Source organism: Rhamphochromis longiceps, linkage group LG11, assembly GCF_057381845.1.
Source record: "Rhamphochromis longiceps isolate RC_006_pf linkage group LG11, R_longiceps_female_GT1.1, whole genome shotgun sequence".
Lineage (NCBI taxonomy): Eukaryota > Metazoa > Chordata > Actinopteri > Cichliformes > Cichlidae > Rhamphochromis > Rhamphochromis longiceps.
In genome coordinates, this window is record NC_140567.1 from 17416110 (window position 1) to 17438187 (window position 22078).

The window sequence follows — 22078 nt, forward strand, 5'->3', positions numbered from 1 at the left end:
AGGGCAGAGACCCTGGCAGACTGATCCCCATCTACCAAGACTAACAACTGGGACATTTAATGTCGTCTCTCTGGTGGTGAAGAAGCCTGAGCTAGTGTGAAAGGTTGAGAGGTACCAACTAGATATATTCAGGCTCACCTCAATGCATGGCTTGGGCTCCAGAACCAGTCTCTTGGAAAACGGCTGGACTGTCTAACTCTGGAGTTGCCCTTGGTGAGAGACGGCAGGCTGGGTGGGTATCTTAATATCCCATCTGGTTGCTGCCTGTACATTGGAGTTTTTGAATGAGAGGGTTTGTTCCCTGTGCCTTCGGGTCGGGGAACGGGTCCTGACTGTTGTTTGTGCCTACGCACTGAACGACAGCTCAGAGTACCCGACATTCCTGTAGGAGCTTGATTTGGAGGAACGGCCTGCCAGATCTGAACCCAACCAGTGTTCTCTTACTGGACTTATGTATAAACCACAGTCTGTCCATAGCAAAAACCATGTTCGAACATAAGGGTGTCTACAAGTGCATGTGGCACCAGCAGGTCGATGATCAATTATTTAATCGTATCTTCAGATCTGCAGCCATATGTTCTGGATACCTGGGTGAAGAGAGGCACTGAGCTGTCAACTGATTACCACCTGGCGGGGAGTTGGATCAGGTATTGGGGGAGGATGCTGGACAGACGTGGGGTGCCTAAACATATAGTGAGATCTTCAACTCCCTTGACAGCATAGCTTAGACAGCATTTCGAGGTAGACTGGGGACATTGAGTCAGAATGAACCATTTTCAACGCCTCCATTGCTGAAGCAGCTGCACCGATGCGGGCGCAAGGTGGTTGGTGCCTGTCATGGTGGTAACCCCCTAACTAGATGGTTGACACTGGAGGTGAAGGGAACCGTCAGGCTGAAGAAGGAGTCCTATTGTGCTTGGTTAGCCTGTGGGACTTCTGAGGCAGTCGATAGGTACTGACAGGCCAAGCGGAACGTGGCTAAAGCAAAAACTTGGGTGTGTGTAAAGAAGCCATTGAAAAAGAATTTTGAACTAATCATACTCCCTCCAAAATCAACTTGGTAGTTTGATACTAATATATATATATATATATATATATATATATATATATATATATATATATATATATATATATATATATATATATATTTTGTTTAGCATCAGAAGGGATCAAACACATTTTGTTTTATCCAACAAATGTAGCAAATGTACAAAGGTAAATGACAGTCCTCTTCGGAGTTTTTGTTTGTTGCTAATTATTAGCATACTAACATGCTAACATGAAATTAACTGAAGAAGCCAGATATCAGAATATTGTCATGCCAACATTACTGTTTAGCTCAGAATGCCACACAGCTACAAACAGGATTTTCTAAATGAAAGTATGTTTATATATGTTTTATTGGAGGGCAAAGGAAATGCCAGGTGTTGAAAACCTCTCCCGTTAGTCTTCTTATCTCTTAGCTCTTGAATTTTGAACATGGCAGATTGTAGTGATTATTATATAGAAAATATGTAAGTTTGTCTTCATGCTTAACTTTGGCAATATTTCCCTTTTAACTCTCATTCTGCATTGCACTGGATAGATACACAGCAACTTATCCATTTAATAATCAAAATATCTGCTCTCTCTGCTTTCCCCTCATCTCTCTTCTGAATCCATTTTGTATGCACTGGACTTTGGACTCTGAATGTACATATGATTGTGTGTCCTTGTTCGTAGATATGTTTGATTCTATGCCTGAGCAAAGCCCTACCACTGAATCCAAAGCTGCTACCACTCCTAGCGTAGACCTTTTTGGTGCAGGTACAGGAGTTGATATCCATTTCTCTGTCTATGGAACCTCTTCATCTCCTCTGGTTTCTATATGTCCACTCCTCTGTCAGCTGTTCTTTTTCCTCACCTCTTGGTTTGTCCCCCCATAGTGGTATGTGACAACTGTGCATGCATCCCACTCGTCAATTACCGGATAATCGTTGTGGCTGCTTTCTTTCTATGCTTTATCTTTCTACCTGCCACGCTAATGCTTTTTTTTTTTTTTTTTTGCCCAACCTCCATGGTTTTCTTCTTTCTCGTATTCTGCCTCTTGCTTGCGTTGGTAAATTAGACCTTCCTGCTGTTTCACGCGGGCCCTCTCCTTTGCCCGAGCCGGCTCCGGCTGGAGACATTGTGACGGGTGAGTCAAGCTGCTTTACCTTTACTGCATCACTGTTTTCCTTCCTTTTTTATGAGGGGTGCAGCCAGACAAGTTTTTGCATGGTACTGGGGTCTGCATGCACATGCAGACCAGACCTCTACTTCCAAAGGATGCACGCTTCAAGGATGTGGATACACAGTTAAGATGCAGGGATGCTTGCTTCCTCCTTCTGCTTCTTCTTCTCTGCATGTCTGCTTTAGTCTTTTTAGAACAGGCAGGAAAAAAAACCCTACATGAGCAGAGGAGTCTGTCACTGGAACTGAAGCAGTGATTAATAAAACTGATTTAATTAAATCTCTTTTTCTATCTCTTCTGTCCAGATTCGTTTTCATCTCCTGCTCCTACCCCTGCCGCTGCCCCGGCTCCTGCTTCTGTTCCTGCGGCAGGGACCTCATCTCCACCTAAAGCAGAGCCAGAGCCTGTCATTGACCTGTTGGGTACTGTACATACAACACCAACTGACAGATATATACGATTTGCGAGGGATTTGTTAAGAGTTGTAGAGTTTGTTAGAGTTAACAAAGTGTAAACCCACTTTATTAATGTCTCAAATACACTCACATTCGGTAAGCATCAGTGTCCTGATACCATAAAGCATATGTACGCTCACTCAATAGATGTTATTTAAGTACTGACTTGACATCCCACACTGGTATATCACTTCTACAATAAAATGTGACATATAATTGATGTTGATGTACTTTGTGCCTCATATTATTTGACTCTTCCGTATCTTTCTTTTGTTTGTTTGTTTTTTGTGGGTTTGTTTTGTTTTGGGTTTTTTAATTGGGGAGGGGGGGGGTGTATCCTAGAGCAATTATTTCTCTATGTCAGGGGTGGGGAACTCCAGGCCTCAAATGCCGGTGTCCTGCAGGTTTTAGATGTGTCCTTGAACCAACACAGATGTTTTCCTTGTATTTTCTGTTAAAACAATTCTTGGATGGATTGCCTTAAAATCTGATTTAATTTAACCTTTTTTGTTCACACTTTTTCTTTTTCTTTTATAAAGATAATTTTGTGTCCTACCCACCCCTTCATTGTGTCTCATTTTGTGTACCAGGGCTGACCTCTCACCCTTTTCTGCCCTCCATGCTGCCTTGTGGATAACTGGATGCTCCCGTAGACTCTTTCGGGGGCCCTGTGGAGGAAACGCAGAGTTCTGCTCCTGTAGGACTTGAAGACGACCTGCTGGGAGGTGAGTCTCTTCTAGTTGTCACTCTTTGGAGTTCCATCACAGTGTTTCATGCGAATCAAAAGACTGAATGGACAGAAAACTTTAAGTAAGTTGTGCTGAAAAGTCTTTTAAAAACTTTTCATTTTGGCAAATGGTTGATTGGAGAGTCTTACGCTGATTAAGATGTCGTCAATAAAGTAATGACTTGGCAGCTCTAGTTGAATTAATTGCACAGCTGTTCCAGAGTGACTTAGGACTCATTTGGAATATGTCTTTCCTCCACGACCTCCCAATGACATCATGGCTATGTCTTGCCCATCTCATTTAGATCTTTATTGAATAGTTGATGAACCTACTGGGAGGTGCAGTTGTGCATTAGCTACATTGAAACTACAAAACCTTTAGAAGTAGATGATGATACCCAGACACTTGGCAAGCATTTATTTGGCTCTGTGTATGTCACTGTAAAAAGAAAACTGTGCAGATCTGGCCCAGTAAATGTTTCAGTGCATTACAGAAATAGTCAATTTAAGTGAAAGTCTTGCTTTCAGAACTGTCATAATAAGACTAATGCAGAGTGTATTGGCAGCATACACTGTTATAACTCATCAACCCCAACGCTTCAACATTACACAGTTTTTTCTCTTCTTTCAGCTGTTAAATACTGCTGAATGCCTTTATAACTGAAACATCTAGAAATAAATTTTGTCAGGTAACTGTGGAAGAAAAAAGGTATTTATTTAAATCATTATCAGCATCAGTTCAATCTTCTCAAGACACTTTACATCAGAAGGTAAAGATCTACCATAATAGTGAGAGATCTATCCCTATGACCAAGCACTTGGCTATAGCAGGGAGGAAAGCTTCCTTTTTTAACAGGAAGAGCCCTCCACCAGAACCAGGCTCAGGGAGGGGAAATCATCTCCTGCAACCAGATGTTGGGATTAGTGTAAACAGGAGACCGTTCATGGAAAGCCCACTAGCAGCCTGAGGCCAGCAGCAAAACTAAGGGATGGTTCAGGGTTTCCTGATTCAGCGTCAACTCCAAGTTTTATGAAACAGGGAAGTTGGAAGTCTGATCTTTAAAGTAGATTGGTATCTGCCTTCTGAACCATAAACTAATAGCTTGTTCCACAGGAGAGGAATCTGATAGTTGAAGGGTTCGTCTCTCATTATACATTTGGAGACTGTGAATGACAAGTCAGCCTTCAGTCTGACAGCAAAGTGCTCTGTTGGGACATTATGATACTATGAATTCTAAAGATATGTTGGAACATGAATATTTTATCTGTTTTCCTTTCGGAGGGATGATCTGTTCCTGTTTATTTCACTGTGCTGATGCAGTACTCGGTATGATTCTACAGTCCTGTTGTTTATATCCTTCAGGATTAATGTCCCCCACCCTCACCCCTGCTGCCGCTCCAGCCCTGGCTCCAGCTCTGGTGCAGAATGACCTCCTAGAGACGGGTTTTGATGCCTTGGGCGCGCTTCCTTCGCCAGCTCCACCAGTACCTGCTGTAGTGGCAGTAGTACCAATAGTTCCAGCTCCAGCAGCAGCAGTAGAACCTCCATCCACTACATCAGCACCCTCTGGTGGCTTTGATGCTTCAAGTAAGTGGTTGTTATGTTGCTTCATTTTAGTGATTGATGTCATTGTCTTGTGAGTTAAGAGAATTTTATGAAATATTTTGTTGATATTTGCACAGGTCTTGCTTGATGTGCATTAATCTCGGTTTGCTTTATTAAAGCCGAGCGCTCTTAACAGCTGACCTAGTTATTGTTACCTGCTGACAGCTTGATTTCTGCATGAATGAGACGCTGACGTGCTGGGGTCACAGTCTGATGTAAAACTCTTGTTCCTGCTGACTGCTTTATTCCTCAACACCGCTGCTTCTTTTGCACTGGTCTTTCTCTCTTAGTCTCCTCTATTTTACTTCTTTAACTTTCACAAATGCTGTGCTTTCTTCACCTCCCCACTCACCCCTCCACTCTCCCTTCTTTCTATTTTCTTGCTTTCTTTCTGTGTTTCTCCTCTGCTTTACACATCTTGTTCCCTCATCACCCTCCTTCCACTCTGCTGGGTCATTGCTTGCTTCTTCTAATCTGTAACTGGTGAGTTAAACCCTGCGGTGGATAACAGCATGCCCTTTGGACAACTCTCCCTTACTGTTTTCTTTACCAAAGCTGTTCCCAAGTTGCATGTTGTCTCCTGCATGAGACACGATTGGTGCTTACCCTTAATGCATCTACGTTTCCCTTCAGTCTTTTGGATTTTAGCCTCTTGGAGTAACCACATGCCATCAAGGCTTCAGCGACATCTTTCAAACCTTCCTTTTTTTTAAAGCATTACTCGATGAAACCTAATAGATTGGCATCGTATGATTAAACCTACTGCAAGCATTAGTCAAAGACTAAAGGTTATGGTCTACTTCCTGCAGTTACAGTTCATTCAGATCCACTACAGACTAAAGAAGATTAATGGTTCCACCTGTAAGATTTTTATATTTTGCTGTATGGCTCTGTTTTAGGACTTCCCCACCCTTTCACACACATACAGGGAAAGCTAGAGGCAGGGAGATCAGTAGAAAGTGGAAAAGAGGAGCTAGGTGGAGGCAGATTGCAAAGTGACTTGCAGATGGGCAGCTTCTTTGGGTAGGATATACCAGCTTAAAGGTACAGTCCGTCATTTTTTTTATTTTATTTAATTTAAAAAATGTACTCATAAATATATATTGATTTGTTTGCAACTACATTTTCCAACAACTTGATGCATTCTCATAAACTTAGAATTAATACATTAAAAATACACTGCAGCAGATGGTGGTTTGTCGAAGGATGTTATGTATGTGGCAAGACTGGCCATAGAGATGAGAACTCATAGGTGTTCGTGTGTTACAGAGGCAAATTTTCTGAACCTTCACACTTGAGATATGAAGGATAGTACACATGGGGGGTTTTTTTCATCAGAGAAGGGGTCTCCTGGGGGACTTCCGGTAATGGCGTTTACTGAGTAGATGTGTTTTTGGTCCACTCTGCTACACGGTTCAGTATTTACCTTGCTAACCTACCTCTATGAGATTTTGAATCCCAGTTTTGGATGTCTCTTGCCGTTGTCGACTACCCATGATCCAAAGAATGTCAAAGGGTAAACAAGAGAAGGGGTCTCCTTTACCAAAGAAGTGAAAACTCAAGAGACAAGCCTCTAAAACATGCAAAAACAGCAGATTAGGAATGTGGCTTTCCCGTCTCTGGACAGCTGAGAACAAGCCAGCTAAACAGCAACTGCAGATGGTTAAGCTAACATTGTACCAGCTAATGTTAGGTCAAAGTATCAACTGTTTCTCTCTCTGATAAACAGATGGATGACCCTGTCACATTGCATGAGAGTTTATTTACTAAATGTCTGAGTCCAGCAATGTTAGATACACTTCAAAGAAAGTTTCACTAACACTGGCTAATAGCAGCTAACAGCTGCTAACACTGGCTAACAGCAGATAACAAAGGCTAACACCAGTGCTTAAAAACAGGAAAGTTCAGGATATCCTCAGCAACTCACCTCAGACAGAAGTGAACTTCTCTGTCTCATCGACTTGTACTTTCACAAAATTTCAGAGCATGGTCTATATGAGATATTACAAAGAATTTGTAGCCGAACAATCAGCTGAAGAGGACTGGCATTTCTGGAGCAAATGTTATATCCAATTTTTGCCAAAGCTGTTACTTCTGCTTGCCTGCTTATACACTGTGAAGCTGTTAATAAAATTAAAATTGATCGTTTGTACATGCATATATACCACAACAAACAGCCAACTTGTAACAATACAGTACTTCTGTAATTGTTAGTTGGAATTAAACCAGCTGGCCTTGATGACACCTGGTTTAGAACATGTCCTCCAGATGTTGCTGGTTTTTAAGTTCTGAGATGTGACAATCTTAACTGGTTGAGCAGCTGACCAAGTGAGTTCAATTGGTGCAGTTTTGCCCTCAAATGTATTACCAGACATTGTGCATGTGATACACAACTGAATACTTATGCTGTCACAGCCAGATTGTCCCACTCATCATACTGTCTGCTCTGTGTTCGTTAACGTAGGGATTGACAGGTTTGTAATCTATGTTGTTTTATCCCACCTTCCCACCATCAAGTGTTTGATGGATTAGGTGACTTGCTGATGCCTAGTGTAACGCCCCAGAGCACTGGGGGCAGCACTACTGGAAGCACTGCAGGAAGCATGGGAACTCCTGTTGCAATGGGGGGTATTGCAGCCGCTCCATCCGCCACCCCTCCTGCTACCAAAACCATTGTAGGAGATCTGGACACATCGCTGGCCAACCTGGTTGGAGGTAAACTGTAGCTTTCCCTGTATGGAGTTCTATTATTTGTCTTCTTACATAGAAAGGTAACTCATTCTTCCTTCTTTTTCCTGTTCAGACCTTGGAGTAAAGAAAAAGTAAGTGTGTGAATTCTATAAAAATTAGTTAATCATTAGATTTGCAAACCCTTTCTTTCTTTTTGCTCATTTGGCCCAAAAAGACAGAGATTGAAGTGACATTAATTGCATATATCTTGACTTGTATCCTACATTTAAACTCCTTTAGGGACTCACAGAGTGAGAAGAAGCTAACAGGAGGCGCAAACTGGATGCCACAGGTAGCCCCCACAAGCTGGGCTACACCGGGAGCCCCCATGGTAAGAACAGTATTCATTCCATCAGGATCAGAATACGCTTTATATGAAAAGCAGCCTTTTTGAAAACTAAGTTTAGAAGTGTGCGTTTGTACTGCCACGGGTTTATCAGTAACTACATTTCTTTTAATCTGTACTTTCATTTAATCTGGACAGTAAAATCAGGTCACTTAGGCAGCCACTGTGCAGACACTTCCTGAACCAAGATGTGTTATTGTGACCTGTTCACCTGTTTGTTCTCTTTAGACCGGTGCCACCCCTGGAGCTCCTGGGGTGCCAGGAGCAGCTCCCCCTGGTGCAGCCATGGTGCCACCAATGAGTGCACAACCTGGCTTTGGCATGGTAAGCTTAATTTAATTTATAATTAATCTTTTCTGAGGATTGTAGAGAGCTTCTAAACTAAGAAATGTTTTTTTCCTTATGCTTAACTTTGTTTAACTGACTGAATGCATATTTTTGAAAACAGACATCCAAAAACTACACCCCTTTGACCTGCTTTTCTATCTTATTGCATTTTTTGGGAATTGGGGAATTGTATCGCTCCAAGACTGATGTCCTTCCCTTGTCTTACCAGCCTCCTGCAGCAGGGCCTGGAGCTCCTGTGATGCAGCCCATGATGGGACAGTCCATGATGAGACCTCCCTTCACTGGGGTGGCCGGAGTTGCACCTGGAGCCGCTGCACCAGGAGCACCGGTAACACATCACAGTCTTTCCCTCAAAATTAGGCTGTATTTTCGCATGCTTGTTTAAGTGGGAAACTCAGGATAGCTAAATGAAATAAAGAGCTGCTATAACAGCAACTTGACCAGTCTGCTAATATGGAAACATTAGGTGAGAAGGGCTAAAGGTAGCTGGTTAGCAGGGGCTAAACTTTTAAAAACACATCGATTGGGTTGTCTGACAGTAAATTAATTGTGCCGTGATCTGTGCATATATATGTATATTTATACTGGCTTTTATGTATCAATTTAATAGTTCTGGTTTTCATATAGATCTATAGAGATATTCCTTACAAGCATTGCTTATATTATTAAGAATCATAATAAGAAAACAATTTTTTGTCCATTACAAAGCTGTGGGACTTCGTCCTAGCAAACAGCAAAACTACAACATAAAGTACAGTATATAAGCTCCAGTAAACTTCTCTGTGAATGTGCTACAAAAACGCATTAAAAAGCACATAAAAACAATGTAAAACAACATAAATGAGCTACAGTACATGTTGGGAGTCAATCTAAAAATTTTTTACTTAATTTTGAATTTAATTAGTTATATCTTCTTATCTAAAATATTTGTGGTCAATTTAAGAAGATCTGTGTGTCCTGTTTCTCCAGCTTTCTCCAGGACCTGCGAGCCAGAGCCCCAAGAAGCCCAAGGACCCATTGGCAGAACTTGACCTCAAGGACTTCTTATAACACTCCAGGTGGGAGCTCATGAAAGAATTCTTGTTGTACGTTTGTTGGAATCATGTGACTTGGCAGTGCCACTGCAAATCTGAGTTCAGAGCTTAAAAAAGTCATCAATAAACAATAAAGCCATATACAGCATCTTCAGGTTTTTTTCTGCTTTTAGCTGAAGTTAAATAAATATTTTATTTCTGTGCTTTTATATCCACAAAAATAAAATGACTAAGAATGAGCTTTGGATTAAATAAAACCCAGGTGGAATTGAGCGTCTTCAGCTAGGATTAATACTAGTGTGATTAAGGTTGTAATCCTGTTTAAAGGTTCATATGATGCAGAATTCAGAGCTTAATCAATGATATCAAGCTGCACGGTCCACAAAGCAACAAAACCGCATCAAACTATTACATTTCCATAGCTATGCTTCACAGTTGATATGAGGCTACTCTGGAGAAGTTTTTCCTAATTGAATTTTAATTTTATGGATTAAACATCTAATAAACTGTGTGCAACTGATCAGTTTTCTTAATTTAAATGATGAAAGCACTTCTAAAGTTTGATTTTACATTATACTTGGTTAAATATGTCATCACTAGCTGCGGGTTTCAAAGCCGGCGGTGTTGTTTAATGGTTTAGATATTTTATAGATTGCTGTGGTTGAATGTACGTAATTGAAAACACACATATACACACAGGTAGTAAACTTGATTTTAATGTTTGGTAGTTTTCAATCTGCATCTTTAATGTCAGGTATTTGGTCTTCAAAAGGATACTCATGAACTTCTTGAATATAAGAAACATGAAAATCAGCTGGTTTCAGATCATCGCTTTGCAAAACAAAAATCACAGTCAGCTTCCAGTACAGACCTTTTCATTTGCCTCCAGAACAAAATGACTTTTATATTAAAAATGCTCTCTATTTCCTGTCTTCCAGCTGCTTCCCTCTTTGGATGAGAGCCCCCTCACCTTTTTACCTGGTGTCTGTCAACATCTCAGAACACCAGCGATGTTCAGCTATTCAACCTTATTAAGAGCCTCTTTTCTCCACCCTACTCCAGCCCAGCCCTTCTCCTGTGTGATGTTGTAGCACAAACTGTGAAAGTGAACCATAGCGGATTACATATAAATATACGAGAAAAAAATAAAAGCGTGTGCTTATGTCGATGTACCAAACTTTTGTCTAAACAAAATCACTTAAAAAAGAAAATTAAGCGTGAGAAAGCGAAGGCGTACGTGTTCGGATTCATTTCTAGTACTAAGTCGAATGATGGATGTGCTTTGGTGTCCTGAGCTCCTCCCCTTATTTGTCTCCACCCCTTTCTTTGTCTGTACCTCCTTGTAAAGGGGGAGGGGCTCTCCTTTTGTCCCACTCTGATTGGATGAGAGTGGGAAAAACAAACAAAGCCCCGGGAGATTTTTCTGAGAAACATGCTGTGTGTTGTTTACAGAAAGGTCCTCTTTGATGTACATAGATTTCTCCGGGCGAGGATTTCGTCTCTATTCTGTACGTGTGTTGAAGAGAAATATAAATGTGAGTCAGACATGAAGTTGTAAGAAGTGGTGTGAGTATCCTTCTATTTACCATCATCTTTCAACACTATTTGGAAGCAAATATGACTACCGCTACATGATTAATATACTGTGTATTTAGAAACCTCTTCTATGGGCTTCTGAGTCATACAAGACCAGCAAGTGATCCTTTTGTTTGTTTCTCTTGTTTTTCTTGTTTTTAACTGGTGGCTTATTTTTCTACATTTCTTCTTTTGTGTTTTTGTTTTATGTTATTCATTTGTATATGTTCTCTTTGTTTTAGAATAATCCTCCATACTGCTACTGATATTTGCTGGTATTGCTATTACAGGACATATCTTAAAATGTACTTCTTCAGCACGGAGGTAAATTCAGACTATTCCTGTCTAACTGTCTACGTAAGTCTGCTTTTGACACTTCTCACACGGGGAATGTCTGGTGCCTGTTCTTTCTTTCAGACTTTCTCAATAGCAATGCCATACCAAACCCTGTGTTCAGCCAGCCCAAATTAATCAATCTGACATCCAGTTGATTTAAGGATTGAAATTTATATTGAGTCATTTCTAAGAACAGCAGTTAATCAACATGGTAACCTAGCAACAACTAGAAAATCCCATCACTGACTTGGGTGCGGATTAAAGGTACGTTATGGAGTTTGCATACGATATTCTGCTTGCATTCAGTATTTCACACCAAAGAAAGCTGTTTAAGTATCCCCGATCCGTTGATTATGGTTATGAATACGAAGCATTTACTTCATGTAAAGAAAAACCTTTGAAATGTACAGTGTTTACACCTCCTCATCAAAACCTTACTCCTGTTAGCAGTGGAAAACTCCACATGGTACCTTTAACTTCAGTGTTATCTAGCAGTATGCACCCACTGAGCAAACGTGGCCAAGTTATAATGTGAAGAAAAAAATCCGATCCTGCTGCTGTCTGAACACTGCGTTTGAGTTCTTCATATGATCAGTACTGACGATCGGCCAATTTTTAGTGGAACTGTATGTAATTCTGTATGTGGCCACATGAGGAACAGTGTGTAGAGAAACCCACAGGAGGTCACTGTCGAACCTTCTGAACGTGTTACCCAAAGCACTTCTGTTCCTGCTTACTTACATTGAAATGTGTATGTTTTCAGTGTTGACATATGCATATGTTTGGACATTGTTTAACACCGGTCCCCCTCTCCTGTGCTGTAAACTACAGACAGTTATCAAGCTTACTCTGTGTGTTGTCCTCTTAGTGGATTGGTTGTGTGAATCAGATGTGATTCAGAGAAAATAATGGGAGATTATTAACATTTTTCATGACTAAATTATGAAAATTGTATTTTTGTTTAGTTGTAAATTTATTTTATTTACAATGGCCCTCCCCATGTGCATGTAAGCCCTTTGAGATGCAATAAATTCAATGATGGATTGAACTGTCTGGCTCCAAAATGACTGCTTTTATTTCAGTTTCACCACATGAAAACGCTACATTATAGGTTTTTTTCTTATAACTGTCTTTTGCTGTGGCTCTGTCCTCCAAAAGAGGTCTAAAAGAGTAGAGTTGAAAAACATGTGTATGTCAAAATTTGAAATGATCACAAAATAATCAAGAAACACACATCCTAGGCCGGTGTCTCTTCCCAGTTATTCCAATCTAGATGTGGGGTTGTACAGTCTGGGTGTAGAACGAAGCATGTGTAGTCTGTACTGACTATTATGATTTCATTCTGAGCATGAATGCTTCAGTGTTAGTATTTTGTTTGCTGGCATTTTTGTCTTATGTCTTAGCCAGAAGTGACCATATTTGAATGAAATGGAGTGATATCAGCAAGTCATTTTTTGTGCTGTTTTTTGTTTTTGTTTTTTGCTCAATTGTTTTGTCTTTTTTTAATTTAACTTTATTTCTCTAAGCCATATGTTGATAAAAAAAATTTTTTTTCCTTTACTCATTCAGAACCTAAACTCCACAGTGTCCAAATTTAATTGAATACTTTTCTGCAAGTTTTTTAAACAAGAAAACAGATCCAATGTGAAATGTGTCATTTTCAGTTTAAAAAATTTCAGCTTTTTCAATCATTTACGCAATAAAAACCTATTAATCTGTAAGGTTCTCCACATTAGTCTGTGGATAAACTAAGTTTACCTTTGACTGGAGAAGCCAGTGCAACCCCATACATCTGAGAGAATTTTCTTCATCCCTGTTCTTCCATGAAAAAAATAACTTTTTTGCATGTGCTGCCAGTTTTTAAATCTCACTAGAGTGATTCACATCTGGGCTTATAATCTTGATCCCATAACACTCTGTTTCTTCTTTTTTATTGTCTCAGTAGATTTGCTAAAGTGCTTAAGGTTGTAATCCTGTTTAAAGGTTCATATGAAGCAGAATTCAGAGCTTAATCAATGATATCAAGCTGCACGGTCGCATCAAACTATCACATTTCCAAAGCTATACTTCACAGTTGATATGAAGCTACTCTGGAGAAGTTTTTCGTAATTTAATTTAAATTTTATGGATTAAACATCCAATAAACTGTGTGCAACTGATCGGTTTTCTTAATTTAAAAGATGAAAGCACTTTTAAAGTTTGATTTTACATTATACTTGGTTAAATATGTCATCACTAGCTGCGGGTTTCAAAGCCGGCGGTGTTGTTTAATGGTTTAGATATTTTATAGATCGCTGTGGTTGAATGTACGTAATTGAAAACACACATATACACACAGGTAGTAAACTTGATTTAATGTTTGGTAGTTTTCAATCTGCATCTTTAATGTCAGGTATTTGGTCTTCAAAAGGATACTCATGAACTTTTTGAATATAAGCAACATGAAAATCTAAAAAAAAAAAATCCCCCCCCCCAAGAAATCCACATTTAAAACCTTCCATTACACAACAATATTATAGCATTATAGCAAATCCAATATCCTTTAGATTTGGAAAAATATATGCAGCTCAAGTAAATTGTTGGATTGTTCGGATCCATCTTAATGCAACCCAAATCTGTAGCCTCACATTAAATATATAGTTACAGTATGTGGCTAACAAAACATCTTTTAAAAGCCTTCTACTTTTTCATAAATTAGCACCACATCTTCTGGATAAGCACCAACACAGTTATGTTCACAATAATGAAACGACATTTCACTGTGTTGCAAGAACAGAGAAAAAGATTGCAAGACTCACAGAGAAAAAAAAACTATTTTCTATAAGGACCCTTTCTCTATTTAGACAGACGATTTGTCTTCAAAAGGTAGTTTGAAAAAACAAAACAAAAAAACAAGATAGATACACACAGTGGAACATGTTCAATTAAAAATGTTTATAAAAAAGTTATTTCCATATCTCCATATAGTTCAATTGCGAAACAAGAGTTACAATAATTTTTCCTGGGTCTTTTGTCAAACTTGATGCGCACTAGTGGAGAAGACTTGTAGTGCAGTCTTTTCATACAGGGAATAAATGTACCAGGGATAATATAATATACACACTTTTCAACCTTCCAAAGAGGTCATATCTTTAAAAAAAAAAGGTCAAATTAGAAACAGCAGATCAGAATGATCTGAAAAATACATATAATATATATGATTTTTCTCAGTTGTTTTTTTTTTCTTTTTAGCAAATAAATTAGAAAAGCTGAAGAGCCACAGTTCTGATGCGCTGACGAGTTTCTCTTGTCAACACAGAGTCTGAATGGCTGTGTGTGTGTGTGTGTGTGTGTGTGTGTGTGTGTGTGTGTGTGGACCAGTGTAGCAGGAGCCACTGGGAGGCACAGGAGGTCACAGGAAGGCAGTTGTTGGGCCCCTGATTGATGATTAAAAACGAGGAGTGTGTAGAGGTTGGGGGGATCCTGTGTTTTTTAGGCTACCTGGCACGCGCTTGAGTCCCCATGGACCCAGTTGCAGATCTGAGCATATTTCAGGGGTGTTATCCTCACTGCCACGTTGTAATCCTGCTGCGTCCCGTCCCCATTAACATCCACCCACTGGTGACCGGAGAAGACTCCAATGATCTTTCTCTTCCACTTCTTCTTGCCTGGTTCTTTGAGGCGGATGTAGACCCCAGAGCCACTGGAGCCAGGTTTGGCATCGCAGTATTGGTACAACAAATCACTGGATTCCTCAGACACGGAGCAGAACCGGTACACCAAGTTACCAGGTCGGTCATCATCGAAGCCGGAGAAGTGGATCCTCCCAGCAGGAAGCTTCTTGACTGAGGAGATCACACCCAGATCCATGTGCTTGACTTTTGAGGATTTCTTCAGCTCCAGAACAGCATAGTCGTAATCCGCAGCCAGTCCACCCGACACGCCTTTGAACCAACCCTTAGGAACCTGGGTCTTTTTGACTCTTGTCCACCTAAATGATGGTTTCTCAGATTCCACGCTTCGCCTATTCCGGTTCTTCCTACTTTTCCCTTTTCCCCTCCCTTTACCGCCATTCTCATCCTTTTCCTGTCCGTCTTCTTGAGCTGTGTCTCCCTTTCTTCTTCTACCTTTTCGTCGTCCTCCTCTCTCTCTGCCTCCTTTCCCTCGCCTGGATTTCTCCTTCAGAATCCCGACACGTAGTTTCTGCACTCCATCTAGATAATCCTTTCCATCATGGATGCAGTGGGCAGCAGTCAGCACATGTTTAGGGGATACCAGAACCCCAGAACAGCCTGTGGACACCTTCACAGAGGTGGAAAACGGATATTTGGTAGAGAACTGCTTATCAGCGATGGTGAAGCGGGTATCTGTGCCATACACCTCTCGTTTGTGGCGAGAGCTAGACGAGGCATTTCTGGACCATGCAGTCATCTCGTTGAGACCCTGCACAGAAATGGAAGTAAACGTGCGTGTGCCATTTTCGTAGACTGTCTCGTAAGACAAGAACTGCTCCAAGTCTTCCAGGGAAGGTGAAGGAAGGCGACGCTGGCACTCGATCCCACAAGTCCCACTTAGCTCTGGCTGTGGATGAGCTGAGAAGCTTGGGCTGCTGAGAGGCACAGTACGTCTTTTCCTCACCAGAGGAACTTTCCACTGCGGCCAGGTGTACTCATCATCTACAGCAGCTACAGCCACCACAGCCAGCACTGTCACTGCTGTCAGGACACAGAAGGGTATGTGGCCCATTGTTAAGTTGGGCCTGGCTCTGAAAAATAAGAACATATGAGGGAATTATTATTCTTATTCTTATTATTATTATACTTTCTTTAGCCACACATGATACTAATTGTAGCATTGATGGTTGCTCACTCCACTCTTAAAACTCTATGCTAAAATAGCTCAACATCAGTACATCATTTGCCATATATTTATGGCATAAATATATTTATGGCATAGAGGATATATCCTACTGACTTTGATGACATCCTGCCTTTTCCTTTGTCACCTGCTAGCATTACCACAAGCGTGAACTGTTGGATGGATTCCCATAAATCTTGCCCATTTAATCCTTCGCTAACATCAAAACACCAAAAGAACAATTGCCATAAAACTCTCTGCACATATTCGTGGTCCCAACAGGATGTACACTGCTGACTATGGTGACTCTCTTAGTTTTTCTCTAGCAGACACTCACACCATCGTGAGGGTGACACTTAGCCTCCTAGGACCTGGCGTCCACATATGTGGACATTACATTTTGGGTCATTTAGACCAAAATACTAAATCTTGCTCAACAAGGGCCTGATATCCACTTACGAGGACATTATATTGCAACTGTTCTATCGAAATTTCAAATGAATATCCTCATATGTGGCTCTCATTTTTCTCAGAAACAAAAATTAGACCAAAAAAAATCTGGTAATTCTTTGTTTTTATATTCATCAGGTCCCAATCAGCCCAAATATCAAAGGGAAATTAAAAAATGCATGCCATGTAAGAGTTCGGGTCTTAGGAGGTTAAGGTTGGTGTAATCTTTAGTCATCTGTGTTCCCCAGAGGGTGAACCATAAAGATTCTTGCAATGACAAGCTTTTCATGTGGGACCACAAATTTGTCAACATTTCCCCCTTTTCCTGAAATACACTCAACAAAAATATAAACGCAACACCTTTGTTACTGCTCCCATTCCCCATGGGATGGACGTAGAGACCTAAAATTCATTCCAGATACACAATATAACCATCCCTCCCAAACAGTGGTCACAAATCAGTCCAAATGTGTGGTAGTGGGCACATCTGCCATATTGAGATAATCCATCCCACCTCACAGGTGTGCCACATCAGGATGCTGATCTGACATCATGAGTAGTGCACAGGTGTACCTCAGACTGCCCACAACAAAAGGCCACCCTGGAATGTGCAGTTTTTTGCGCTATTGGGGGTCTGGGGACCCAGAACCGGTCAGTATCTGGTGTGACCACCATTTGCCTCATGCAGTGCAACACATCGTCGCATGGAGTCTATCAGATTGTCAATTGTGGCCTGTGGAATGTTGGTCCACTCCACTTCAATGGCTGTGCGAGGTTGTTGGATATTCGTGGGAACTGGTACACGCTGTCGTATACGCCGGTCAAGCACATCCCGAACATGCTCAATGGGTGACATGTCCGGTGAGTATGCTGGCCATGCAAGAACTGGGACATTCTCAGCTGCCATCTGCCCTGAACAATGTGAACCATGATTCATCCGTGAAGCGCACACCTCTCCAACGTGCCAGACGCCATCGAATGTGAGCATTTGCCCACACAAGTCTGTTACGGCGACGAGCTGGAGTCAGGTCAAGACCCCGATGAGGACGACGGGCATGCAGTTGAGCGTCCCTGAGACGGTTTCTGACAGTTTGTGCAGAAATTGTTTGGTTGTGCAAACCAATTGTTCCAGCAGCTGTCTGGGTGGCTGGTCTCAGACGATCTTGGAGGTGAACCTGCTGGATGTGGAGGTCCTGGGCTGGTGTGGTTACACGAGGTCTGCGGTTGTGAGGCCGGTTGGCTGTGCTGCCATATTCTCTGAAACGCCTGTGGAGACGGGTTATGGTTGAGAAATGAACATTCAATGCACGGGCGACAGATCTGGTTGACATTCCTGCTGTCAGCATGCCAATTGCACGCTCCCTCATTGCTTGTGGCATCTGTGGCATTTTGCTGTGAGACAAAACTGCACATTCCAGGGTGGCCTTTTGTTGTGGGCAGTCTGAGGTACACCTGTGCACTACTCATGATGTCAGATCAGCATCCTGATGTGGCACACCTGTGAGGTGGGATGGATTATCTCAATATGGCAGATGTGCCCACTACCACACATTTGGACTGATTTGTGACCACTGTTTGGGAGGGATATTATATTGTGTATCTGGAATGAATTTTAGGTCTCTACGTCCATCCCATGGGGAATGGGAGCAGTAACAAAGGTGTTGCGTTTATATTTTTGTTGAGTGTATATAAACATTCACGACATGGACACGCTAAAAAAAAAAAAAAAGAGACCATTAGTCATCCTGATATGACAAATCATAATAATCCTCTAGCTGTAGCCAACAGGTTGTTCCTCTGAGAACTATTGGACAGAATGAATTTTGGTTGGTTCAGACTAAAACACCTCAATATCATGAGATCATTTGCCATGCAATTTTTTTACATGCCATTGTAGTGCATGGAGGACATATTCCACTGACTAGCGATTCCCTGCTAGTCGTCCTGAGCTTCAACTTAAGAAGGCTGAAACCTATTGGATGGTTTCCCATAAATATTAGTGCAGAGATCCATGGTTCCCAGATGCTTAACCATAATGACACTGGCAATGCCTTGGCTTTTCATGTAGGACTACAAACTGTCAAAATTTCCCATTTATTAATTGTAATATCTAAACATCCACAACATGAATTAGCATAACAATTTAAAGTTGGTGGTTCCCCAAATTATGAACCACAATAACTTTGGTCACCCCAAGGTTCATGTTTGTGGTTTTGAAGTGAAATGTCTCAACACTTTTTGTACTGTTTGCCAGGGATTTTTTTCCCCAGACACTAATAATTAAGTATGTTCAGAATATAGGAACACTCTGATTTCCCTGGAATGAAAAGGTCCAATGTTAAGACCCCTGGATCACAATATGCACAGTCCCAATACAGCCACAGGGAGGCAATATAGCCCAAAACATTAGAGATGTCCAACAGACTTGCAGTTCTGCAGCACTACAGTTGGCTGTACAGCAGTGTGACAGCACATCACACTTATGTATTTAAATGCTTGCCAAAAATGGTTGCAAATTGGTGCAGTTTTATTTTTATTAGAAGCACTCAGTTTAAAGTAGTCTTGTGCTCCTCAGACATGTCTCTGGAGCTGTTACATTAGCTGTGTGGTTGAAAGATTTATATCCTCTGAATCTTGCTGGAGGCTGCGGGGAGAGAAAAGGATAAGATGAACCCTGATCCTCCGAATGGGCTGAGACATTGGCTTGGAGGTTCGCCACAATGGTTAACCTTCTCTTTCTGTAATGACAGTATCTGGTTTCCTTAGCTGCACTCGACTCTTTGCATGCACACGAATGACATCAAACACTGAGACTGTGCAGTCTGCACACAGCCTGCTGGCTCGTGCTTCTACTGTACGACTGTGACGTTGCCAACAGCCCTGATAAACCTAAAAAGAAAATTACAATTTGTGTGCGTTTTAATAGATTCAGCAGACCGTCACTTCACTGCAGAGCAGTTTCGTCAGCGTGGCTGTGGTGATGAAGTCACACGTATGCAAGGAGAGAGAATGATTTGGCACAAAAGTGCAAATCCAAAAGTTAATTTTAAACAGAAGTCAGGGGTGAAAATATACAGGGTTGAAACTGAGTATGACAGACCAGCTGGAACACAAACCTTTAAGATGGGGCAAGGGAGGTGGGGGGTTCCAAAGACACACTGCCTTTCAATTAGATGCTGATGTGTTGTGAAAAAGGCATGCTGCCTGGTTTGGTACAGTTCCCAGGAGACTCAGCTGAGACAGAGAACCTCACTGGTCAAGGAGTCAACCCTCCAGCTGATAAACTTGTCATTAAGCACACTGTCCTTCAAGTAAGTATAACTGTAGTTGGGACTTTTTGGCTTCAGCTTACCATAAATCTTCTAATAAAACTTACCCATTGGCCATCATTTAGCCACCCTACAACAGACAGCAATAAACTACAAGCCCACAAGAGCTGTAAAACTCTCTCAATAAATGAGAAGACAAAAATGACGTTTAGTTTTGTGTTTAACTTCACACTCTTGCTGCCAGACTCAGACACAAACACACAATCTAGGAGAAAGCCTGCAATTATTCGACAGAGAGTGGAAACTGATATGCTGCCATGGTGGCTCTCGGTCTTAGCAGAAGGCCCTCATTTCAGGCTGTGCCCTCTTCCTCCCTCCATGGAAGAAGTCACAGGAAAGTATCGGGGGCGCCCGGGAGATAAACGTCACCAAGGGGTGGCGCTGTGGCACAATGGTGTATAATGAAATCAGTAAGCGTTAGCATTCACTGAAGCCTTTTTTTCTTAATATTAGATCCACTTCTGTCAGTCAGGTGGTAAAGAGATAAAAGATTCAGAAATCTGACAAAAATCTGACATTTTTACTTTGATTAAAAAAATCAAAGTAAAAATGTGAGGCGTGTGTTTTCATTGGCAACACTAAAATGTAAATAAATCTACAATTAAATCCCATATTTAGCACATATTCAGTAATTCCACATCTGCATCACCTGTACGTGGAGAGTAAATTGACAACGTGTCTATTTAAGAATGCACTGAAAGTATTTCAGTGTGCCCTAAGGGAATAACATCGCACAACAATAGTAATTATACTCAAAATTACTGAAGCCCGTGTGTGTGTTTGTGTTTGCACTCTAATCCAATTAAATCAACTTTTAAAACATCAACAGGTCGGAGTAAAACGAAAAGAAAATCTATTAAAAATGTAAATAAGTTTTAAAGAAAGAAAGAAAGAAAGAAAGAAAGAAAGAAAGAAAGAAAGAAAGAAAGAAAGAAAGAGACTGAATAAAGTCAGTCATTCCCCGCGTTCCCCATCGGGACACAATAATAATGGGTAAGTGTGCACAATAGCGCTTCCTACCTGCTCGCATTCGATTGATGGATCTGCCAAATCCGCAACGTTATTGTTTGTTTTCCCAGGACCTACACAAATGAACTGGAAAACAAACGGGACTTCACTGCATCCCAGACCTTCTGCTATCAGCAGGGCGATGGCTGCCTTCTCCTCATTGCTCCTTCAAAGAGGCTGAGAGACAAGTCGCTCCGCTCACACTGCACTTGATGCTGAGGAGGGAGGGAGGGAAGGAGGTAGGAAGGGAGGACTGAGGAGGGAGGAAGGGAGGCAAGGGGGGAAAATGTGAAAGGGACTTCTTTTTTTTTCACTTGTGACAAAAGCTGTTCACATATGGGTGGGACCAGACCTTGCGATCTAACTAAAAGGCTGAATCGGGAGTGTCAGTGGTCTATTCACCAGCAAACCCGGTCTGCGTGGAGGAGGTGGAGGAGGGGAAAAATAAAAATGAAACGCACCTCAGTCTGTAGAACTGTGGAGGAATTAATTCAAGCGGTCGCTACAGAGTGTGGGGCGTTTCTGTTGTGGTGCGTGTGAGTCTCCACATCTGCAGCGCTCTTATTCTACAGCGTGAGGTGTAAACGCCACAAAAATATCATAAGCAGCTGCTATTAACATGTTTTTTTTTCCTTCTTCACCTTAATATATCAAACATATTCACCGATTACCGATATAGTTTTATACTTTTTGACCCTTCAAATCGAATTCCACACCTTTTGATTTAGTGAGGCCACTGTTGTTGTGACTTAGCGCTATATAAATTTAACTGAACAGAGCTGGATAGATTTGTTACCCCTTAAAAGATCCATCTGTTACTTATATTTAAGTTAATTCTGTCCTCTAAGCATCTAATCTTTGAGATTTGAGGTTCCAACTCAGGTATGGGACTCTTATTATCTATCAGTGACTCCATTTATTTACGTTTAAGTACACAAAAAGATACACATATGTGTGCAGGAAGCCATAAAGCTTGACACTTTACTTATATATTTCGTCCATGCTTTTTCTTCCATGTAATTCATGAGGTACTTTGGTAAATATGGATGCTGACGACCTCGCTCTGCTGGTTGACTTGGCAGGCTC

At 41.2% G+C, this 22078-nt stretch overlaps 2 protein-coding genes across 2 annotated transcripts in view; one reads left to right on the forward strand and one right to left on the reverse strand.

The window, feature by feature from the left end:
- Positions 1-12405, forward strand: part of snap91a (synaptosome associated protein 91a) — a 63148-nt gene extending 50743 nt beyond the window's left edge. The window contains exons 17-28 of the mRNA XM_085422541.1: positions 1723-1806; positions 2108-2176; positions 2518-2634; positions 3321-3392; positions 4758-4982; positions 7518-7715; positions 7804-7822; positions 7971-8061; positions 8305-8400; positions 8633-8752; positions 9394-9482; positions 10397-12405. Coding sequence (XP_085278667.1) covers positions 1723-1806; positions 2108-2176; positions 2518-2634; positions 3321-3392; positions 4758-4982; positions 7518-7715; positions 7804-7822; positions 7971-8061; positions 8305-8400; positions 8633-8752; positions 9394-9474 — 1172 coding nt within the window. The 3' untranslated portion in view covers positions 9475-9482; positions 10397-12405. The remainder of the gene's footprint in view (positions 1-1722; positions 1807-2107; positions 2177-2517; positions 2635-3320; positions 3393-4757; positions 4983-7517; positions 7716-7803; positions 7823-7970; positions 8062-8304; positions 8401-8632; positions 8753-9393; positions 9483-10396) is intronic.
- Positions 12406-13712: 1307 nt separating this feature from the next.
- On the reverse strand, positions 13713-21223 carry prss35 (serine protease 35). The gene is made up of 2 exons (XM_085422542.1): positions 21005-21223; positions 13713-16113 (listed from the first exon to the last, which is right to left on the reverse strand). Exon 2 carries the CDS (start codon positions 16092-16094, stop codon positions 14841-14843), a length of 1254 nt encoding a protein of 417 aa, XP_085278668.1. The 5' UTR covers positions 16095-16113; positions 21005-21223; the 3' UTR covers positions 13713-14840.
- Between the last annotated feature and the right edge of the window lie 855 nt (positions 21224-22078).